The 23,928-nt window shown below is 41.4% G+C and overlaps 1 protein-coding gene across 3 annotated transcripts in view; it reads right to left on the bottom strand.

The window, feature by feature from the left end:
• Window positions 1-23,928, bottom strand: part of LOC306988585 (complement factor H-like) — a 77,349-nt gene that overhangs the window by 12,502 nt on the left and 40,919 nt on the right. For 2 of the 3 annotated variants that reach the window (XM_079593671.1, XM_079593672.1), the window contains one exon: window positions 5,789-5,968. The exons of the other annotated variant lie outside the window; for it this stretch is intronic. In XM_079593671.1, the coding sequence (XP_079449797.1) occupies window positions 5,789-5,968 (180 nt within the window). The remainder of the gene's footprint in view (window positions 1-5,788; window positions 5,969-23,928) is intronic. 3 annotated transcript variants of the gene reach the window in all.

Below are 23,928 nucleotides of genomic sequence, written 5' to 3'. Positions count from 1 at the left end.
AATATCAGGAAATTGCTCAATTTTTAAGTCTTCCACTGTTGTGTTTAGAGGACACGTTGCCTCTAGAGAAAGCAGACATTTTATCACATGTTTATCCACAAAGAATAATTGATAATTGATGTGGCCCAGTGTTTTGGATTCACTATACTACTGATTTTCACTGTGTACTACTGAGTAGTGGTTTAGCATAACAACTAAATTTTTGTTACACGGTTTTGAGTTAAAGATGGAGTATATGTAAATGTTGTTTGCAAAAGCAGTAATATATATGAATATATGGATACTTTTAAATGACCGTTCATAGAAAAAGATTCTCTATGGCTCTGAAAACACCTTGGTTACGACTGTAATCTTGGTTCCCTGAAGAGGGAACGAGAAGCTGCATTGATTGATGCTGTTGGAACACTCTGCATGATTGCGTCGTAAAGCCGTGTGAAATCAGTCCAATGGTGTGACAAGACGTCAGAGGCGGGTGATGTCAGAGGCGAGAGACCAGGAAAATATAAAGGATTCCCAAGCAGTGCAAAGCTAGCTTCTAATAGGCTGAAGTAAGTCCTTGACTGACACGCAGGAAGTACGCTGTTCGTTCGTTGGCCAGAGGAGAACTGGCCCCCGATTGAGCCTGGTTTCTCACAAGGTTTTTTTCTCCATTCTGTCACTGATGGAGTTTTGGTTCCTGTCACTGGCTTTTGCCTTGCTTAGTTAGGGTCATTAAATTTCAACAATATTATTGATCTGCCTTACTTAAGGTGGAAGAAGACGCCATTTTCTTCTGGCTCCACTTGGAGATTATAGAATCTTGTGAATGTGTTGGGTGTCGCCCAGCCTGCAGCTCTGCAGGCGCCATGCGCTAGAGCCCAAGAGGAAGTCACACTACGGGTGGGGTGGGTCTTTACAACAAGGGGGCACGGTCGACCTTGCTGCTGGTAAGCCAAAGCAATTGCGTCCACTATCCAGTGAGACAACCTTTGCTTGGAGAGAGCCTTGGAGACAAGAGCTGGTCTGAGGTCCTGAAACCCTGCGTTCTGTCTACCTAAGCAAGGAGGGCGCGTACAGGACAGAGCAGTGCCAAAGCTGGGCCTGCCTCCTCGGTGGGCAGCGCTTGCAGGTTCACGACCTGGTCTTGAAAGGGAGTGGTGGGGACCTTGGGCACATACCCAGGCCGGGGTCTCAGGATCACGTGAGAGTAGGCCGGCCCGAATTCCAGGCACGCTTCGTCAACGGAAGCGTGCCTGCAGGTCCCCTACCCTCTTAATGGAGGCCAATGCAACCTGGAGTGCTGTCTTCATTGGCAGGAACTTAAGCTCCACTGATTGCAGAGGCAAAGGGAGCACTCTGCAAAGGGAGCACTCTGCAGGGCAGTTAGAACCACTGAGAGGTCCCAAGAGGGAACGAGATGAGGGCAAGGAGGATTCAGTCTCCTCGCTCCTCTCAGGAACCTGATGATCAGGTCGTGCTTTCCCACGGACTTACCTATGACTGCGTCGTGATGTGCGGCGATAGCGGCAACATACACTTTCAGGGTGGAGGGAGACAGCCTTCGCTCCAACCCTTCTTGCAGGAAGGTCTTCTCGGCGAGAAGAGCACCAGTTGACGAAGATGTTCCACTTCAATGCGTAGGCATGTCTTGAGGACGATGCTCTATCGGAAGTGATGGAAGCCACCACCGTTGGTGGTAGGGTACTCAAACCTGCCTCATCCTGTCCCGGAGCCACACGTGGAAGTTCCAAATATCGGGACGAGGGTGCCATAGGGTGCCCCATCCCTGACAAAGGAGGTCCTTCCTCAGAGGAATTGGCCAGGGAGGTGCTGTCGCAAGGAGTACAAGTTTCAGAGAACCAGGTCCGGGTGGGCCAATGAGGCGCAACCGAAATTACCTGCTCCTCGTCCTCCCTGATCTTGCACAGGGTCCGTAGACCACCGTATCGGTTGATGTACGCTACTGTCACAGTATTGTCTGATCCGACTAGTAAATGCTGGTTCTTGTGCAATGCATGGAAGCGGTGCAGTGCGAGACGTACTGTCAGTAACTCGAGCCAGTTACTGGGGTCCTGTCCAGGCAGCATGTCCATTGCACATGCGCCCCAGTTTGTGGTGGAGGCATCTGTTGAGACAACAACATGCCTGGAAACCCATTCTAAGGGCACTCTGGCCCGTAGAAACGGCAGGCCGAAGTAACTGGTACTCGGAGCGTGCCGTGTTGCCATGCCCACCTCGGGACTCGATCGCGAAGCCAAAGCTGAAGCGGTCTCATATGAAACAATCCGAGCGGCGTTGCTGCAGCTACGAATGCCATATGCCCTAGGATCCTCTGAAATGTTTCAGTGGAACCGCACTCTTGGCCTCGAACTGTCTCAGGCAAGTCAGCAGTGACTGCGCGTGCTCGCTCGCTCATATGCTGCGCGCACATGGTGACGGAGTCGATTTTCATACCGAGAAAAAAGATCCTAGGTGCCGGAGCACTAGGTCCCGAGGTCAGGTTCGCAAACCTGGTCTCGAGAGTGAGCTAGGACCAACCAGTCGTCGAGATAGTTCAGGATGCGAACCCTGTGTTCGCGTAGTGGAACAAGGGCTGCCTCGACGACCTTCGTGAAGACGCGAGGATACAGTGCTAGCCCGAATGGGAGAACCACGTACTGATATGCCCGCCCCTTCGAAAGCATACCTTGCAACGGTCTGTGTCGAGGAAGAATGGAGACATGAAAGTAGGCGTCCTTCAGGTCAACCGCTGCAAACCAATAGCCTGGTAATACCAGACTCTGCTACTTCACTTTGCTTCGTAGTCTGGAATGGCATAATAGAGAAGTGTTTTCTCTCTCGCTAGGGGGCGCTTGTCTGAAGTTTAAAATCATTGGTTACCCGTAAGCCAATCAGATAAGTTTAGTAAGGACGTATGTTATGCGCCTGTACAGCTGCATCGAACCACAGACATCATGCATCAAACTCAAATCTATGATCGAACTTCCACTGTAAACCTGCTGTAAACACATGATGATGCGAGCGAAATACCGGAGTGAACCTGCTGTAAACGACTTTTGCAGATTATGCGAAGTTAATCTACGCATCCACGGTACAATCACAGCCTCTAAACTTATTTTTGACAGAGTGAAACAAGAAAATATTTGTATCCAACTCTCAAATTTTGGATTATATCTTTTAAACACAGCCAGTGCCGCTGCTAGCCATTTTGGTGCCCTAAGCATAATTCCTTTATGATGCCCTCTACCCCGAGAAGCTTCATGAGGCACGCGCGCGGTCTCTTGCTCTTTCTCCCTCTCTGCCGTGCACGCGCTACGCGGTTTGGAGCACAGTCTCTGTCTCGCAGGCGCGATCACTCTAGATTCCGGAGATTTTAACTAATTTGCGGGCATCAGTGAGCCGCTATCAATATGCGGCAGACTCCCGGAACGCTATTTTTTTCGGTGCCCTAAGCACAGCACGTGATGTGCGTGGTGGGAGCGGCGGCACTGGTTCTCCATAACAGAGCGAATTGCATCCCGTGTCTCGTTTCCCATTTCCGCGGTCGTTTCGGTTTTCGATTTCTCTGACCTACAATATAAAACTCGGCGCTTAGCATCTACGTCACGGCTCTCAGCCCGCCCTCTGTTCGTTGATTGGTCCGGCCGTCCGAAGGCCGCTGGAAAACTGAAAGATAGGCTGCTATCTCAGACTGACTACAGGAGCGAAATTAAATTAGCGTAAGTAGGAAGTCTGACGTAGTCAGGCTAGCAAACCAATCCTGTGGCCGCACACATTCGAAAATGCGTTTGGCCGTGAGCATCTTGAACGGCAGCCAAAGAAGGGACCAGTTCAAGGCGCGCAGGTCGAGGATTGGTCGTAACCCACCGGATTTTTTGGGAACAATGAAGTAGGGGCTGTAGAGGCCGAACTTCACTTCGGCTGGAGGGACAGTCTCACAGTCTCGATTGCACCCTTCGCCAGTAGGGTGGCGACCTTTGCTCTCATGACAGGGGCATATTTGATAGTAGTTTCCACGCTGCCAGAAAATCTACTAAGAGAACCAGCCTCTCGAGACTGAAGCGGTGCACTGGCAGGGGACAACCCAAGTGGTAGCTCTGAGACCCTCCTCAGAGGGGACGAGCATCCCAGAGCTGCTACGTATCCGGGCAGTCACTGATATATGGGCTCGCCGGAGACCGCTGCGCCCTGATGGGGAAATGGGCACCGTATAATGAGGTGTGGACCACTTCCCCGTTTGCTGGCCTCCTGGAACCTCTGTGTTGACAGCGACGATGTTTAGTTTGGCAACAGCGCGAGTCACATCCTCCACCAGCTCCTCACAACCTCCACCAGCTTCTCACAACCTCCACCAGCTCCTCACAGGCTGGAGAGTGAGGTGGCGAGTCCTCAACCTCTCCTGCCCTGATGCTTTCAACATCCAAATCCTCAGAGCTGGATACTAGAAGCACCGGTGCCTCACCCAGTGCGGAAGTAACAAAGCGTGCTTCTGAACACTAAGAGAAGGCACTGGATCTAGCAGGTGAGGACAGACATAAGGCCAGGCCCGTCTCTAACCCCTCTGTTAGATCCTTCTGCGATCCCCATGATGTTAGATCGCCGTAGTGCCTCCAAGGAGAACGGGAACCCTCCTCAAAGAGTGCCAGGGGGGAGCAGGATGTCCATTGTGGAAGCTGTTCACAATTTACACAGCCAGCCGCCTCGAGTGCTGACTGCATGCTCCGCTCCCAAACAAACAACACAAAGATTGTGTGTATCCTCACCCATGATGTAGCGTGGGCAGGGATGAACACACAGTCTAAACTGCTGTTTGCTCGCCATACATATATATATATATATATATATATATATATATATATATATATATATATATATATATATATATATATATATATATATATATATAGATCAGATTTATATAAATAGGTAGACAGGCAACTTCAAATAAGACATACATATAGATTTCACATATAGCGCTTACTGAATGCTGATGGAAGCTAGCGTTGCACTGTTTGGCCATTCTTTATAGTTTCTTGGTTTTTGACGTCACCCGCCTCTTACATCTCGTCACACCATTGGACTTATTTCACACTGCTTTACAATGCAATCATGCAGAGCCTTCCCACAGCATCAATTGAAAGGGAACTCCTCGCTGACATTAAAGTGTTTTGACAAATATCATCATGATGACAGCATCTCTACCATTGGGAAATCTAATTAATTTATGTGAATCTGTGAACAATTGTCTCTTTTTAATTTTTTTTTACCTAAGATACAAAATAATTTTATAAAATAAAATATATAATAATGTAAGAAATGCACCAAAATATGAAATAATATTATAAAACAGAATATATATCAACCTATTAATATTAATTATACAACATATTATTTTGTAGCAAAATGCATAGCAAAAATATATCATATAAAATAAGAACCAAAGCATTTATATCAGGCCGTCCAGCCAGTTAAAAAGTTAAAAATAAAAGGTTCTTTATATTGGAATTTGGTTCTTCAAAATTGTAAAATGATCTTCACACTAAGAAAAAAAAAAGGGTTATTTTAAGAACCATGAAAGGTTCTTTGGGGAACCAAAAATTATTCTTCTGTAAAAAACAACTTTTGGACCCTTCATGTTCAAGTGTAGGTGACTTTTTCAGTACTGTCACGTGCAATCCAATCCAATGAAATTATGTGATAATAAGTTACTCTAATAACGTTTAATGCATACAACTAAATGTAAAAGTATTTTTAGTGCAGACCACTGATTTCTAAACTTTGTTCGTGTGTGTGTCTTGTATACCTATACGTGAACATTTTTCAGCATGTGATTTGGTCCAGTTATCATTACTACATATGTAGGTGATTTTTAGTGGAGATGCATAGCCATGTTTGCAGTCGTAGTCAAGTTGATCACCATCAGAGTAGTTGTCTTTCCTTGAGCTTTGAGAAACTTCTGCATTCTCCACCTCTGGGATCTCAAAGCAACCTGTCAGACAATTAAGATGACATCATTGCTATCATTTCTGTATGTTATTCATTTAAAAGAGAAATGCCTTACCATTCGGTGTCGATGCATCAACACTAAAGCATATCCAAACACATAAAATAGCAAAGCTTGATCTCATTTTCCCCAATCTGTTAGTTTGTTCACTCTAGGAGATGAAGAAACTACACGGTCTTTAACTTGGTTAATATTTGCCAGTTCTGGGCAGGACTTTTGTGTGCTGAATGATGTTTATTTGGGATCACATAGGGGTATTTATATGTGAAAAATATGTCGTGTCTGTTTTGTCCAAATAACAACAACAACAATAATAATAATAATGAAACCTATATAGAATGAGATTTAAAAGTCTGAGCACTTGTGATAATGGTCCCATTTTACATTTTTCAGTTTATTTTTAAATTGAGTTTTACGTGCATATGATACGCACTTCATTGCGTGTAATACACACGCACCCCACACCACTACTAAACCTACCCTAACCAACCCATGCGTGTCCTATGCACGTAAAAACGAATTTTCGTGTATAAATTTGCACGATAAACACACTGCGTGTTATAGAGACGCATTTAGTGTGATCTGGTTGGTAAATCATCAGCAATTATCAACAATTAGATTAAAAGGTGAATTAAAAACAGAAAAGAGAAGAGAACACATTTTTATTATTATTTAATGACAGTATTGCAAAATTTTTTTCTCAATATTTCAGTCAATTTTTCAGAAATTAGAGTTTGAATTTATAATACAATGTAAAAAAAAAATAATCAAAGACTGAGATCTCAAAAAATACTTTATTCGCAATAACCACTTGAGGGCAGGGCCGTCGCTGGTGGGGTGAAAGGTGGTGACAATTATAGGGGCCCCCGCTGCCCAGGGGGCCCCACAAAATCCAGCAATTATACTATAGGGACACTATTGCATGAATAATTATAATATTTATTAGTTGTATGCCTGAGATTTAAAATGAAAACCACAAAAAAAAACATGAAACTTGGTTAAATATTTTTTCCAAATAGCTGCTTCTCTTACCTCCCTAAAAATGGTTTAGTCCGATCTATTTATTAGTTATTAATAAATACCCCGCCCCAGCTCGTGAAGAGAACCAATCAGAGTTGAGGCGGCATTGCCTGAAGACGTTAATCTGGTGGAACTGACTCACTGGAAAAATGTCGGGAAAAAGAAAATACAAATCTGGTTATCAGAAACGCCACGAAAAGAAGGAGAGGGAGGCCAGGAGAGTTGTTGGATCCCAGTCAATTAAAACCTTCTTTAACGCAGGTTAGTGTATTGTATTGTTATTTCGCTGAGAATCAGAAAACTACCGTCTTCTTTCACTTTTCATTAACGGGCGCGAGCGGCACTACAACCGACTGAATGATTACGCGATTAAAATCCCTGTCCTTTTCACTATTGTAAATAACTTGACACGAGACACGACGCATTGCATTATGCATAATATGACCTGCTGGCTGGTGATGTGTTTATTACATCAAGAAACACGAATACAACTGCACTTGAATGAATAAGTGTATGAGCTGTATTTCAATATTATTTTACCAGTTCCATATTATCTCTATTAAAATACATAATAAGATAAATCTTTTTTAAAACTTTGACTACATTCTTAAGACTGTTACTTACGTGGTATGACCATACGGCAACATACGACGAAAAGGGTACCCCATTACGTCAATATGAGACGGAGACATAAGCGCACCAGCAGCGCCCCCTAACGGTACCCTAACGCATACCTAAACCTAACCATAACCTGAACCGTCTCATATTGACGTTATAGGGGTACCCTTTTCGTCGTATGTTGCCGTATGGTCAAACCACGTCAGTATGTGACGTTTTGAGATGAGACTGTGTAACAACCAAAAACATTATTTTACCGTTCCTTTTTTAAAAATTGGTTTTCTTATTATTATTTATTTCTTTATTTATAGGCCTAACCTTTGATGACTTTACACCTCACTTCACTCCACTTCAAGCTTTTTATTAATTTTTATTAGTTGTAATTTTATAGAATTTTAAGATACTCAAACTGCTAAAAAATGCCTTTCTTACTCAGTATTTTTGTCTTGTTTCCAGTCCAAATATCTCAAAATTCTTAAATCAAGATGCATTTACTAGATAAGTGAAATGCAATAAAATATTAAGTCTTGTTTTCTGTTGAAATAAATCAAATTTAAGTGAGTTTTTGCTTAAAACATGTCAAATAATCTGCCAATGGGGTAAGATAAATAATGTTAAAACAAGATAATTTTTCTTACCCCATTGGCAGGTTATTTGTCTTGTTTTAGGCAAAAATATCTTATTCTATTATTTATATCTAAAAATACTGAATAAGAAAAGCATTTTTTTGCAGTGTTGTCAGGAATAACTTTATAATTTGTATGTAATATTTATAATAATAATAATATAATAATTTATATAAAGAAATTTTCTATTTAGGCCTATTTTCTTTTTATATTTAATGTTATATTTGTTTATTTTGCTTTTGCTGATGTTCATTAGAATCTTGATTTACATGTATTTGTTATCTGCTTTGTTATTTTGTAAGAAAAACCTAGTTACATGTGGGCCTCCATGCATATTGTACAGTACGCCAACAATATATGAGTATGCATGCAGAAAATATACTGGTGGAGGGTGGTGGGGGGCCCACATCAATATTTTTTTCAGGGGGCCCCGGATCCTCTAGCTACGGCCCTGCTTGAGGGAGTTGTGTAATGTTTCTCTCCACATTGACAAATGTGAGCTTAGGACCCCTGGAACTGTTGTGGGGCTGTCATAACAAAATTTACACACTTATCAAATTGAACCACTGAAAAGCAAATACTCCGTGCAAATATGCTCTTTGTACGGGAAGATCAAATACAAATATCCTGGAATTGATGTTTTTGAAGGTATGAAGCAAGGCCCTGGACAAAATGAAATCAGTCGGTAGGACCTTCTGTAATTTTGCAATGTATTGATATCTGACCTCTTCTGAGCAAACCATGCAAGGCTGATTTTTTAAAATAATTTTCTCTCCTGTTTGTCTGTCACCAGAGCTGCCCTTTTTCATGTTACATATATGGCAAAAATTAAATAAAAAAAAACATCAAAAATGAGCTTTTTACATTTTACAAGTTTCAGATATTGGTCAACTTTAACAGGCCAGATGAATTGGATCAGCTTGTGTACAATTGAAGCTTTATTAGCCAGTGCAGGATGTGGTAGAAATTCCCCTATGCGCCTGAGTAAAGTGTGTCCCAGACACTTACAAACTTTTGAGGTAAAGAAAAGTTATAAACTTATACTCTACTGGGCGTCTCCACTTCGACACTTGCTCGAGTCAGATGATGTCTCATCCCTTATGAACACTATGGAAATGAGGTCTCTGGTGTTCACCTTCAGCACTATCACTTAAGAATGGAAATAAGATCTCTAGTGTCTAGGCTGCCGCGCACCAGTAATCAGACAGACTCCAGACAATGTCTTTGAATATCTTTCAATCACGGCCGTAGGATCTCAGACCAATTTCAAAATGATTGGTTGATCATATGTATAATTCAGCTGAACCTTCTCTGTTAGGTAGAAGCAAATCTGGATTTCTTGATTACGTCAGCTTGTTACTCAAGTCATGAGGATATTGAGACAGAGACAGCTGTCTAGTTTTGTTTCCCCCTTTGTTATATTCAGACAGGATTCCGACACACTTTGACCAAAGTTTTGGCGACATTCAGTTTTCAAGAGCATATAAATGTTAATCCTGCAAGAAAACTAATATCCATTTGTCTTCAATTCTTTTTGCACTGTGATTCTCATAGTTTCCAACATCTCAGTTTGCTTCACCATTACTAGCAGATAGTGGGTTGTTATGTATGTAGAGCAGGTTGTTGTATAATTCTTGTGCATTGGTTAAAAATGTATTTAGATGAGAGGCTTTCAAGCTTTTTGATGCCAAAGACCATAACATAAAGAAGCCCTTGAAGGGACTCCGTTCCTAAATTAGGCAAGGCAAGGCAAGGCAAAGCAAGTTTATTTATATAGCACATTTCATACACAATGGTAATTCAAAGTGCTTTACATAGAAGAAATTAAAATAATCAAAAGAAATAAGAATAATTAAAACAGTTTAGAATAAAAAATAAAATAAAATACAGTGCAAACAGTCGGACGCACAGTGTCAAAGCTAAACAGATGTGTTTTGAGTCTGGATTTGAATGTGACTACAGTAGGAGCACACCTGATCTCTTCTGGAAGCTGGTTCCAGCTGTGGCTGGCATAGTAGCTAAAAGCGGACTCTCCTTGCTTTGAGTGAATCCTTGGTATTTCTAGCTGATGTGATCCTAATGATCTGAGTGATCTGTTGGGTTTATATTCAGTGAGCATATCTGTAATGTATTGAGGTCCTAGGCCATTCAATTATTATACCAGTAATAATACTTTAAAATCAATCCTCAATGTGACTGGAAGCCAGTGTAAAGACCTGAGGACTGGTGTGATATGTTCATATTTCCTGGTTCTGCTCAGAATCCTGGCGGCAGCGTTCTGTACGAGCTGCAACTGTCTTATGGTCTTTTTGAGAAGGCCAGTGAGGAGTCCATTACAGTAATCCACCCTGCTGGTGATGAAAACATGCACAAGTTTCTCTAAGTCTTGACTGGAAACAAAGCATCTAATTCTTGCAATATTTTTCAGATGATAATATGCTGATTTAGTTATTGCTTTGACATGACTACTGAAGCTAAGGTCTGACTCTAGACACACCAAGATTCCTGACTTGATTTTTAGTTGTTTGACCTCTAGAGTGAAGGTATGCATTCACCTTGAGACGCAATGACTTCAGTTTTGTCTTTGTTTAACTGAAGAAAGTTTTGGCACATCCAACTGTTTACTTCATCAATGCATTGGAACAGGAAGTCAATGGGGCTGTAATCGTTAGGCGACAGGGCTAAGTAGACCTGTGTGTCGTCTGCATAGCTGTGGTAAGAGATTTGGTTCTTTCTCATTATTTGGCTCATTGGAAGCATGTACAGGTTGAATAGGAGTGGCGCAAGAATTGAGCCTTGAGGAACTCCGCATGTCATGGATGTCCACTCAGACTTATGGTCTCCTATACTCACATAATAACCTCTCGCTTCTAAGTATGACCTGAACCATTTTAGGACTATCCCAGAAAGCCCCACCCAGTTTTCCAGCCTGTCAAGAAGTATGTTGTGATCAAGAGTGTCAAATGCAGCACTGAGGTCGAGTAGTACCAGCACTGATAATTTGCCTTTATCGGTATTTAAGCGAATATCGTTTATTATCTTTATGAGCGCTGTCTCTGTGCTGTGATGTGACTGGAAACCAGATTGAAAATTGTCAAAGTATCCGTTTGAGCTTAAGAATTTGTTCAGCTGATTGAAAACAACTTTTTCAATGATCTTGCCAATGAAAGGAAGATTTGACATCGGTCTAGTTGCTTAATATAGTCTTATCCAGATTGCTCTTTTTCAGGAGGGGTTTGACAACTGCAGTTTTCAGGGAGTTTGGAAAACTTCCAGAGAGAAGTGAGGCATTTACCACTTCTAGTAGATCTGCTTCTAAGCTGTTTAACACACTTTTGAAGAAAGATGTGGGAAGAGCGTCAAGGGCGCAGGTTGATGTTTTAAGGTGCTGTACGGTTTCTTCTAAAATTTTGCCATCAATTTCTTTGAAATCAGACATAGTAACTACTTTCTCAGGTTGTGGTCTGATCTGTCTGACCCCAGTGCAACTCAAGGATGTGCTGATCACCTTTCTGATATTAGGGGAGAGCGGGGCACAACGCATTTTGGTTTTGGCTCAATTATTTAAAAAATAATTAGGTTAGATTAATCACAAGAAACATACACATCTCTGCTACAAATGAACACTTCAAGTTTTTTTCTAGGACCTTCCATTTTCGTACAGTTGCACTAAAAGTGACAGAAGTGCAAATGTTACAACTTACCCCATATGCGGGGTTAGTTGTAACAGACAGAGGGGTTAGTTGTAACACTTGTGTGTAACACACATAATTCAGTACTATTTTATCTGTATAGTTTGATATTGTTTGTACATCTGTATAGATAGATATCCATACATCCATCCCTCATCCAATCATCCTTCTATTATAGATAAATATCATGGATAGAGATATAGGAAAGGGCTGAACAGTTTTGCATGCAAAATTATTATTATTATTAATAGTAACAGTAATAATAATAAAAACAAGCTTAAAATCACATTTTAATCACACAGTGATTAAGGCAGTATAAAGTTAGATTTGGTGACGTACACACACAACTCAGAAACAGAAAAATACACTGAAAAAATAAAACATAGATTTTATTTATATTTAATTAATTAAAATGAGGCAACAGATTACAAGCAATATTATTAATTAAATTTACCAAATTAGAATTGAGTGATAATTAATCAAATTAATTCCTTAAATGTTAACCATTTAAAATGAGTAAAATTTACAAAAAATATGTTATTGCCAACATTGAAGACACCTGATGTTAAAAAGCAGAATCACTGAAGGAGAAAACCATAATTAAAGTCACCATTATGGAGATGAGTGTGTGTTTTAGTTGGGCTCTTCACCCTTAAATTATTAACTTTAAGTTTTGTTTGGCTACTGTACATCAGTTATATCAGCCAGAAGAACAAACGGTGATCTTCATGGTGTTGGTTGTGTTTTAACATAATCATTATTTCACAACCATTTGACCTGAATCACTGAACTCAAATGGAGTCCAGTTTATGAGTTAAGTTAACTTTATTAACTATAGAAGTACTGGCACTGTACACGGTAATATTTATAACTTTTACAATGTAATCCAAATAATTTCTAAAAAGTTTCTCTTGTACAAAAAAAAAAAAAAAAAAAACACAGACATCATGAATCAGCCTGTGAATCTCAACAATGGTGACGTTTATAAAGCATGTTGCAGTGCATTCTGGGTTGCACCAATCAAAACTCATTCATGGCTCCCATCATGCATTGCTGCATGAATAAATAATGAGCTTATGATCAGAGGTTGTCACCATTGCTGAGATACATATGCTAAATCTTGATGTCTGTGTGCGCCTAAAAAAAAAAAAAAAAAAAACATTTATATTTTTTATTATTATTGATTTGATCATTTGGATTTCATTGAAAAGGCTATTCATATTATGCAGCTAGAATTAATAAAATAAATCTAATTCATAAATTGGACTCTACATGAGATCAGTGATTCAAGTCAATGATTGTGAAATTGTGAAACACAACCAACACCATCAGATCAACATTTCTATTTGTTCTTCTGGCTGATATAACTGATGTACAGTAGCCAAACAACACTTAAAGTTAATAATTTAAGGGTGAAGAGCCCAACTAAAACACACACTCATCTCCATAATGGTGACTTTAATTATGGTTTTCTCCTTCAGTGATTCTGCTTGTTAACATCAGGTGTCTTCAATGTTGGCAATAACATATATTTGGTAATTTTTACTCATTTTAAATGGTTAACATTTAAGGAATTAATTTGATGAATTATTACTCAATTCTAATTTGTTAAATTTAATTAATAATATTGCTTGTAATCTGTTGCCTCATTTTAATTAATTAAGGCCACATTTACACATAGCCGGGTATTTAGAGAAACGAATATTTCCCCCCCTCCGTTTTCAATAATAACATCGTGCACACAACCCGCATAAATACGCCGTCGAGCGCCTTTATAACTATGCTAAACCTATGGGCGGCAGTGTAGGGAGAAGGATAAAGCCATGCAAGCCAATCAGAATCCTCAGAATCGACAAGAGAGAACCTAAAACCCCGTTTCTCCCAGTTGACACGACAACATATAACCGGCGTTTTCAGAAATCTCCACTTTGGCCGGAGTTTTTAGAAATAATCGTTTTCTGGGATAAAAACGGCGTTTTCGTGTAAATGACAGGCCAAAACGCAGAGAAATATCTGCGTTTTCCCATCGTGTAAACGGGGCCTAAATATAAATAAAATCTATGTTTTCATTTTTACAGTGTACATATGATGAAAAAAAATACTTATATGGTGTCAAAACACTCTTTGTCCCGTATCTTCACAAAATATTACCAAAACTTTTCACAAATCCACGGGAGACCGACTTCTGGCAGCGAGAGAAAAAGAGCGTACACACAACCCGCGTGACCCTGAGAAACTATGTGAAAGGTCCGTGTTACATTTAGCCCCGCGCTCCCCTATTGATTTTCTCAGAGAAGAACATTTACATGTATGCATTTGGCAGACGCTTTTATCCAAAGCGACTTACATTGCATTATCCTATACCTTTATACATAGATATGTGCAATCCCCTGGGATCAAACCCACAACCTTGCGTTGTTAACGCAATGCTCTTACCACTGAGCTACAGGAAAGCTAGAAGAAAGAAAGCAAACTGCACTTGGTGTCTGAGAGCATTTTACTGGGAATCTGGCTTGGGGGGTTTGTCAGTCTCTCTACAGTAGCAAAAAGAGTGCGTGTGTTGTTTAAGTTGCTGTTTATAATATTTGAGAAGAAAGTCTGTCTAGCTTTGCCTAGTTCCATATTGAAAGCATGGATGGTGTCTTTGTAGATGTTAATGGACTACAAGTTTTGTCTTCCGCCACATGCGCTCTGCTTTCCTGCATTGTCTTTTCATATTTTGCACTGCTGTTGAGTTTCTCCAAGGTGCCTTTTGTTTACCACTCTTCCTGACTTTCACAATATCATCAATTACACTTTTAACTTTTGAGTTAAAAGAATCAAGGATAAAATCAACAGAGTCAGCAGATATGCTTGTGTGACGGATCTTGTCGCTTCTGTAACTGGATCTGGTCTCTCTATCGTATTCTGCGTTGTGATTTGACCAATTCGTTCACATATCCCTCATGCAGTCCAATGAACTGGAGTCAGTGGACCCAATTCTCCAATAAATGCAAGGACACATCATTTCTGTTGATCTGTGTTTACTGAAAAGTGAAATAAAACATCCTCTCAGTAGTGTTTCGCTGCAGACATTACACATCAACAGCGCACATTCCCCATAGCAACTGCTGTGTTACGTTATATTCCGTCAAACCACGCATTTTTGTCTGCAGCTCCCAAACAAACCACATGAGGGCACTATTTTAACATGAAATGAATAACTGCTGTTGAATTCAGGAGGATTCACAATAAAACTAAATACAATTCTAACTCTGTTACATTCACCCCCACTGAATTCTACTGAATTAAGGCAGCGGTAGTACAAAATGAAAACACCCTTCATACATTCACATTGACGTACACACACAGAGGGACCTACTGAGAAGCCAAACTCTAGGTTATCTGAAAAGATGAAGTGGAAAGAGAGGAGCGCAAAACTCTCAGACCAACATCTGGCAGTAAGATGCCCATATACATCTTACAAAACTCTATGTCAAAGTATACACGGTAGTAAGCAAATGTAACACACATATCAAGGTATGTCATGAAAACAAAATACATTGAATAAAAACAAAATAAAAATGTTGTACCTTGTGTCTTCTCATTTGTACATCTTAAATCATATTTGTTTACAAACATATTGAACAACTCAATTAAACAAAACAATTATTTAAACAGTCTGAATTCTGCAACCAGGCAGTGACACAACATCTTGCCTAGACATAGTGTACAACAGTCTATTCACAGGCTTGAGGAAACGCCCAAAACGAGACCTGGCCATGACAAAGGTCCCAGTGTCAGAAACTGCCACATCTTCAGCATCAACTATGGGAACTTCTGCTGAAGGATTTGCAATCACAGATTGTGCAAGACTCACAGATTCCACCTCAGAATCCAAACTCCTAGCAACACTTGAACTATCAAACTGTTCGTTTTGTGCACTCACTGACATATTGCTCAAAGACACAACTGATCCCAGCTGTGAACAATCATCAGGCAACCCAGAAACCCAGTCAGATGTTCTGGCACAACTGTAAGTTGTAGCACATGAGACATTAGCATCAAGAGACAAACCATCATCAGGTCTAACAGACACTGAATCCTCATGCATCTTTGCCAACCCACCATCTCTGACACTCGTCCCAGATTTCAAACTGTCAACACCCATACTTGCCAAAGACTCTGAAACATTGTTCTTGTCGCATGAATCAGGCACAGACGAAGATGAAACTGTGTCGGATACTGCACACTCCTCTTTGTCTAACGGCAAAAAGTTCACAGGTAGCAAAAGGTTGCGATGCACAACCTTTTCCTGACCAGTGCTTGCATCCCTTATCTTGAAAATGTGAGTGTCGACATTTCTATCCACCACGACAAAGACGGCAGACATCCACCTGTCAGCTAGCTTTCTCTTGCCTCTTCCAGCCTTGTTCGCTAGAAGAACACGATCACCAACATCAATGTTCTGACCTTTGACTCTCCTGTTGTAGAGCACTGCATGTCTACTCTGTTCCTTTGAAGCATGTTTCTGAGCTAATGACAAGGCCTCCTCCAAATCTTTCAAAAGAGAAGCCACATACTTGTCGTAGCAAGTCACAGTGTGATCCTCCAGTACTGAACGGAAAATGATGTCTACTGGAAGGCGAGGAACTCTACCGAACATGAGATAAAATGGAGCATAGCCCGTCGTCTCATGAACAGTACAGTTGTACAAGAAAGTCAAAGATTGCAGTTGTCTTGGCCAATTTCGCTTTGCATCAGGAGCCAATGTACGGATCATGCTCCCCAAGGTCCTATTAAATCGCTCCACACTACCATTCCCCATAGGATGGTAGGGAGTTGTATGCGATTTTTGTACCCCAGACACCCGAAGAAGCTCACAAATCAACTGGCCCTCAAAGCTTGCCCCCTGGTCACTGTGTATGCGTTCAGGAAACCCAAACACACAAAAGTATTTGTCCCACAAGACCCGTGCCACCTGTTTAGCAGACTGATCTTTGCATTGAAACGCATGTGCCAACCTGGTAAAGTGATCGGTGATCACTAAGACATCGACTGACTTGTTTTTATGATCTTCAGCAGACCAAAAATCAATGCATACCAACTGCAATGGTCTACTGGTCACAATATTTTCTAGGGGTGCTCGACCCTCAGGCTCAGCGGTTTTACCGATAACACACCTTTGACAGTGTCGTACATACTCTCTAACGTCTCTGTCGAGGCTCAGCCAAAAGAAACGACGTCTCGCCAATCCCAAACTCCTGGACTGTCCCTGATGACCCGCATGATCATGAATACCCCTCAAAACCTCCAACTGAAGTGACTCAGGGACAACATACTGGAAACGCTTACCCTTAGACAACCGATCACGGGAGATCCGGTAGAGAATCCCATTTCTCACAACAAATTTCTCCCAATGCTTAATGTACCTAAGGACCCCGACTGATTCCTTTGCTCTTTCACGCCTGCTTGGTCTGTGATGTCTTTCCACATAATGAATAACCCTTGACAGCACACTATCAGAGAGCTGCTTTTCACGCAGGTCACGTTCGGAATATGTAGGCTGCATCTCCGAGTCGGGAACCATCTGAGGAAGATGATTCAAAACAGACAAAGCTCGAAGTCTTGCACCGTCTTCCCATGCCATTTGGGAGTCAAGCATGGCCACTACATCCTCCTTATCCAAGGAAGTTCGTGCAACGTACACCGGATTACTGTGCAAAGGGCCGCTGCTAGAAACACCCTGCTTTCCTTCAGACCCACAAGACCACCGAAAAGCATCCTGAACTGAGCCGGCAGAAACCTCCTGTACTTCAGACAAAAGTTTGTCATATTTCTCACATAACAGTCTAGAGCCGATGCTAGTATTCACGAATGGAACCCTACTCAAAGCGTCAGCCACAACATTCTGCGCACCCGGTACATACTTGATGTCAAAATTGTACGCCGCAAGTTTGGCCACCCACCGCTGCTCACAACAATCAAGCTTAGGTTTGGACAAAATGTGGGTGAGCGGGTTGTTATCGGTCCACACTGTAAATACATGACCTTTCAGCCAATGGCTGAACTTTTCGCAAACTGCCCATTTTAACGCTAAAAACTCTAAGCGATGTGCCGGGTAATTACGTTGAGATGGAGAAAGCGACTTACTGGCAAATGCTATAGGTCTAGCTCTAGTGTCACCTGCCTGAACTTGAGACAGCACAGCTCCAATGCCGTCTAAAGAAGCATCGGTCGAAAGGACAAAAGGGCAACTGAAGTCCGGATGGGCTAGGACAACTGCTTCTACCATGGCTGTCTTAAGATTCTCAAATGCCAGCTGCGTCTCAGGTGTCCAATCAGCTACAGTCAATTTCCTTAATGCACAGTTCCTTTTATTTGCACGACCCCTTTTGGCTTTTTTTATCTGACCTTTCAATAGATCGAAAAGGGGTTTGGCCACTGTTGAGTAGTTGGGTACAAAATGCTGATAATAGTTAACCATCCCAAGGAAAGATCTTATGCGCTTCTGAGATGGCGTAACTCCATCAGCCTCCATCAGATCCAAGCTAGTCATTTTGGATATACTCTCAACCTTACTTGGATCTGTGGATACACCAGACTCATCAATCACATGTCCAAGAAATTGCACAGATTTCCTAAGGAAATGACATTTCTTGGGGGCCAGTTTCAGATTGTGCGTTCTCAACCGACCGAATACCATCTCAAGACGTCTCAATGCTGTCGTTTCATCAGGTCCAAAAACAATCAAGTCATCTAAATAGCACAACAAACTTAGGAAGTTTTGGTCCCCAAAAATACTTGTCATCATGCGCATAAAACTCCCCGGACTATTACAAAGCCCTTGAGGAAGCCGATTGTACTCATATAAGCCCATGGGTGTTGTAAAGGCTGAGTACTTTCGGTCATCCTCATGTAAAGGCATATTGTAAAAGCCAGAGGTCAAGTCCATTGTGCTGAATAATGAGTTTCCGCCTAACGCAGCCAGACAATCGGCCTGGTGAGGTAACGGATGAGCATCTTTAAATGTTCTTTTGTTTAACCACCGAAAATCCGTACACACGCGTAAATCACCATTCTTTTTCCAAACAAGGACTAAAGGAGATGCAAACTCGCTAGTCGATTTGCGAATAATCTCCTTTTCCTCCATTTCACTCAGAACACGACGCAACACCTGATACTGACTAGGCGCCACACGCCGGTACGGAAGTCGGAAAGGTTTTGTGTCTGAAAGATGGATTCTATGGACAAATCCAGTAGCATGACCACAATCCAAATGATGACGTGAAAAGACATCATTGTACCGCATGATGGTATCAGCCAATTTCTGTTTACAATGGTCAGACACATCACAGGAATCCAAATCAAGTCCTTCTAGACCAACTGACCTTAGCTTCTCAGCAACAGACCTCAGATCAATGGAGTTACTACCCTCTGGCTGAGTCTGTTGCATCTGAGAAATCAGGTTCCCATCATCCATGTCTTCGAGAGCAATACCTGGAAACAAATCGGCTATCTTGGCATTACGTCTTAGCAGAATAGGTTTTTCCCAAGTATTAATCAACTTCAACGGAACCCACCTGTCCCCCCATAGGTGTGTGACAAGCCTGGCCACAAGAACGCCTCTAGGTGCCGACCGCGAACTTGTAGGCTCTGTCAGCACAGCACTACCTGGAGACACCACCGTGTGTTTAGGCAACCTACCCCACACAAGGTACTCACGACCAGGCTCCAGACAGACTGCTGAATTACATCTTACCGTGCCAATTTTGTCAGGCACCCCTTCACCCCTCCAGCGATTCAAGCCTGCAAGCATAGACAGGAAGGCCTCAGACATAGGGTCATTACAAACATTAGGAGTCGAAACCGTTTTCCAAAACAAATCACATTGCTTTGAACATCTTATGATGTGTTTGATGACATTCGTACCAACAATGAATTCATCATGCTGCCCACTGACAATCAAGGTAGGTACCAACATTTTGCATCCATAAATCTCCAGCTCAAGTGTGACAGTACATTTTGGTTGTACCCGGCTGCCTCCGCAGCCAATAAGCGTAACATCTGGGCTACCTCTACATTGATCACTGATTATTCCAGCATCTAACAATTTCTGTTCTGCACTCTCACTCATGGTACATGCCATTGATCCACTGTCGAGCATTCCATCCAGGACCACTTTATCAGCCACCATGACAGGAGTGTAGAACAGACTGTCATTTCTGCAGACGACATTCGTGTTCTGGAACACAACATTCTCACCACAACAAGATTGTTTAGCAGACATGAACATGTTTTCAGCATTTGCAATATTGACATCATTTTGGGAGTTGCTATCCAAACCTGTACAGCCTCCCACCATATACAGGTCGGTTAGTTTCCCGACTGAGGCTGTGGACAGGCTGAATGAGCATGTCCCGGAGAAAAACAACCAAAACACAACCTGTCCTTAAGACAATGAGACTTAGTGGAATGTGCAGTATTACCACAAACTCCACAGCCTCTTGCTCTGCCTCTGTATCTGAAATTCACATTCTTCTCCGGCTGGACATTGTTACCCTGCTGTACTCTTTCCATCACCTGCTCCAACATTCCCATCATACGGTTCAGGACATTCTCATCTGATTTTCCCATATCCTGGGACTTAGGAACAGTTTGATCAGAACAGCAAGCACTGCGCAAAGGGTCGAGTACGCCATCGGGCGCAGGAGCGGGATTCACATAGTTTGCAAAACAAGCACCAGTTTCCTGAAAGTGAGACATTGGCAAATGGTTATCACTACGTGCCATATCAACATTTCTCACACCGAGAGAGCTGGCAGAAGCCAGAGAGGAGCGTCGCTCTCTCTGATACTCATCCAGCCTTCTCTGGACTTCTTTTGCAGTCCATTCACTGATCGGCTTGTGCTTAAAGAGACCAGACAGAACAGGATCAGGGCAATATTTTACAAACATGTGAGCCACCTCTTCACTGATATTATCCATGACCCGTCCTTGTCTACGCAAGCCTTCATCTGCTAGATCTGCTGCCTTATTGATTCTGATCCAGTAATCTACTGCGGTCTCACTGGACTTAGGCAGAGTCGAATAAAAGTCAGCCAACGGAAGGCACGATGGTGCAACACTGAAATATTTCAGGAGAATAGAGTAAATTATGTCAGGGTCATTCTTGACATCAAGAGATGAGTCACTTCTTAGACTAATTCTCACAATATCCCCCGCTTTGCCCATCAATCGTGAAATTATCTCATCTGCTTGATTTTCCACAGCACACTTCTGTTTTGACAAAAGAGTCTTGGTCATCTCAATCCATTCGTGTACCGGAAATTTATCACTACCGTCACCTCTGAAAATGACAGGTTCTCTGTCGGTAGTGACATGTACGTTCACTTGAGAAACATCCTGTTTGGTGAAACTGTCAGAATTTATCCCTCCGCTGACATGAGACTCGCGGCTCGCAGTCATTGTTCCATTTTCAATTATTTTGGCAGCGACAGCAACACTAATTTGGTCACCCAGCCGTCCAAACATGTCGGCTAAACGATCCAATATTTGATTATCGCAATTCGTACTACTACGTGGGGTAGACGTGTTTCCAACATGGTGCTCAACAGGTGGGTCTCGAAAAAGCAGACCACGTCCAACACCCTGTGCATTATCGAACGACATGCACAAAGGACTTTCCCTACTGACATTAGGTGTAGGTTCGCCAGCACACAGGCTGTTGGTCATGACACCCCTTCCACAGGGAATAAAAGGGCTCACAGGACTGCTAACATCAAATCGTTGAACACATTTTTCACCCATGAATGAAAGTTCTGAAACAATATGAATTCAAAAGTTACTCAGCAGTCCATAACTCGTTATCTGTAACAGTCCGAAAACAGTAGTGACATATCAGTTGAAGATGTCCTCATTCAAAAGTCTGTACGCAACTTCTTTTTTTCTTCTTCTTTTTTTTTTTTTTAAAGTTCAAAATGTCGGCTTCATCCAAAAAAAAAAAAAAAATATTCAAAAGGACTGCATTGAAAAAGACTTAAAAAAAACAACAACAAAAAAAACTAATTTGCATTCAAAAAAAAAAATCCTTTACTCAAAAAAAAAAAAACTGCATTGAAAAAGTACTTAAATCGGAAAACAGCAACCTCACGGCGATCTTCTTCAAGATGATCAGGTGATCCAAAAGGTCACGGCACCAATGTGACGGATCTTGTCGCTTCTGTAACTGGATCTGGTCTCTCTATCGTATTCTGCGTTGTGATTTGACCAATTCGTTCACATATCCCTCATGCAGTCCAATGAACTGGAGTCAGTGGACCCAATTCTCCAATAAATGCAAGGACACATCATTTCTGTTGATCTGTGTTTACTGAAAAGTGAAATAAAACATCCTCTCAGTAGTGTTTCGCTGCAGACATTACACATCAACAGCGCACATTCCCCATAGCAACTGCTGTGTTACGTTATATTCCGTCAAACCACGCATTTTTGTCTGCAGCTCCCAAACAAACCACATGAGGGCACTATTTTAACATGAAATGAATAACTGCTGTTGAATTCAGGAGGATTCACAATAAAACTAAATACAATTCTAACTCTGTTACACTTGGTGTTAAAGATATAGCCTTCATAAATAGTACACTAGTGTTCTCATTTAAGCATCTCTTCTTGACAGACACAGATCTAGCTTCAATGGCAGGAGAGATCAATATATCAAAGAAAATACAGAAATGATTAAACAGTGCTACATCCTTAATAACAATCGCTGAAATGTTTAGACCCTTACTGATAAGTAAATCTAGAGTGTGTCCACGATTGTGTGTCGGTCAGATCAAAAGTTTTTAAAACAGTTTTGATTTCTTTTGCCATATTGTTTTCTGCATTATCTATGTAAATGTTAAAATCTCCAGCAATAGCAAAACAGTCAAACTCTGAGGAAATGATTGATAACAGTTCTGTAAAGTCCTCAGAAAAGGCTGAAGAGTATTTTGGAGGCCTGTAAACATTGATAAGTAAAATGCGTGGAGCACCTTTAAACACAATACCCAGATATTCGAAAGACGGATAATTACCAAATGATATTTGCTTACATTGATAGACATCTTTAAAAAGAGCAGCTACTCCCCCACCTCTCCTACCCGCTCTGCAGACACTCATAAAAGTAAAGTTAGGAGGGGATGTTTCATTGAGGACAGTTGTACTGCAGTTGTCTTCTAGCCAAGTTTCATTTAGAAACATAAAATCCAGGTTGTATGTGGTTATTAAGGCGAGACACGGCAGGCAAAAACATCGTTTTTTTTTTACTGGTCAATTTTGAGATTTTGGGCTATTTGTCTTCAATAACATGTCTTCTTTCAGACTTGTGGTGAAAAAAAGTCCAAAATACACATTTAGGTCTTTATTTTACTACACTTTGTCTATTTGCGTCTGTAGATTTCTCCGAAATTCAACAAAAGTTGGCGTTCTAAATCAACGCGCTGCTCCGCGATCTCTGTGTTCTTCCTTTAATCTCACACACGTCTGTGAAGCTCTCTCTCTTCTGTACAATGCTGTCGGATCCAAATATGGTCATTTCCTTTTAATCAGCAACCAATCGTGAAAGTAAAATGGGCATTTAACCCTAAAAGCGAAATCTCATTGGCTAATGTCAATTTCTGACAACGTGATTGGTTCAGATGCATCACGTGACGCGCTCTGACATTTAGATGAGTGTTTTTGACTGTTTTTCTGCTCAGTTAAAGGCCATAAATGCTCTGTTTATAAGTTTTGATGTGATTAAGGTGGTTTGTATTGTTGTTGCTAATTATTTGATAAGATATTGTGTCAGTAAATAGTTGTTTCCACTAAAAAAGTATGATTTTTTACATTACAAATCTTTAAATGCCTTTTTCTCAAAATGGGTTTTTTGTCATCCTCCAGTAGAAACATCTCAGCCTATGTAGCACCGATGTACACCAAATTTTCCAGTTATACACTTAGCAGTATTCTGAAGATATGTTCAGAGGGA

Source organism: Phoxinus phoxinus (assembly GCF_949152265.1).
Source record: "Phoxinus phoxinus genome assembly, chromosome: 20".
In the NCBI taxonomy this organism is placed as follows: Eukaryota; Metazoa; Chordata; class Actinopteri; order Cypriniformes; family Leuciscidae; genus Phoxinus; species Phoxinus phoxinus.
Note: the sequence above shows the minus strand (reverse complement) of the source record. Positions and strands in the feature narration are given on the sequence as shown.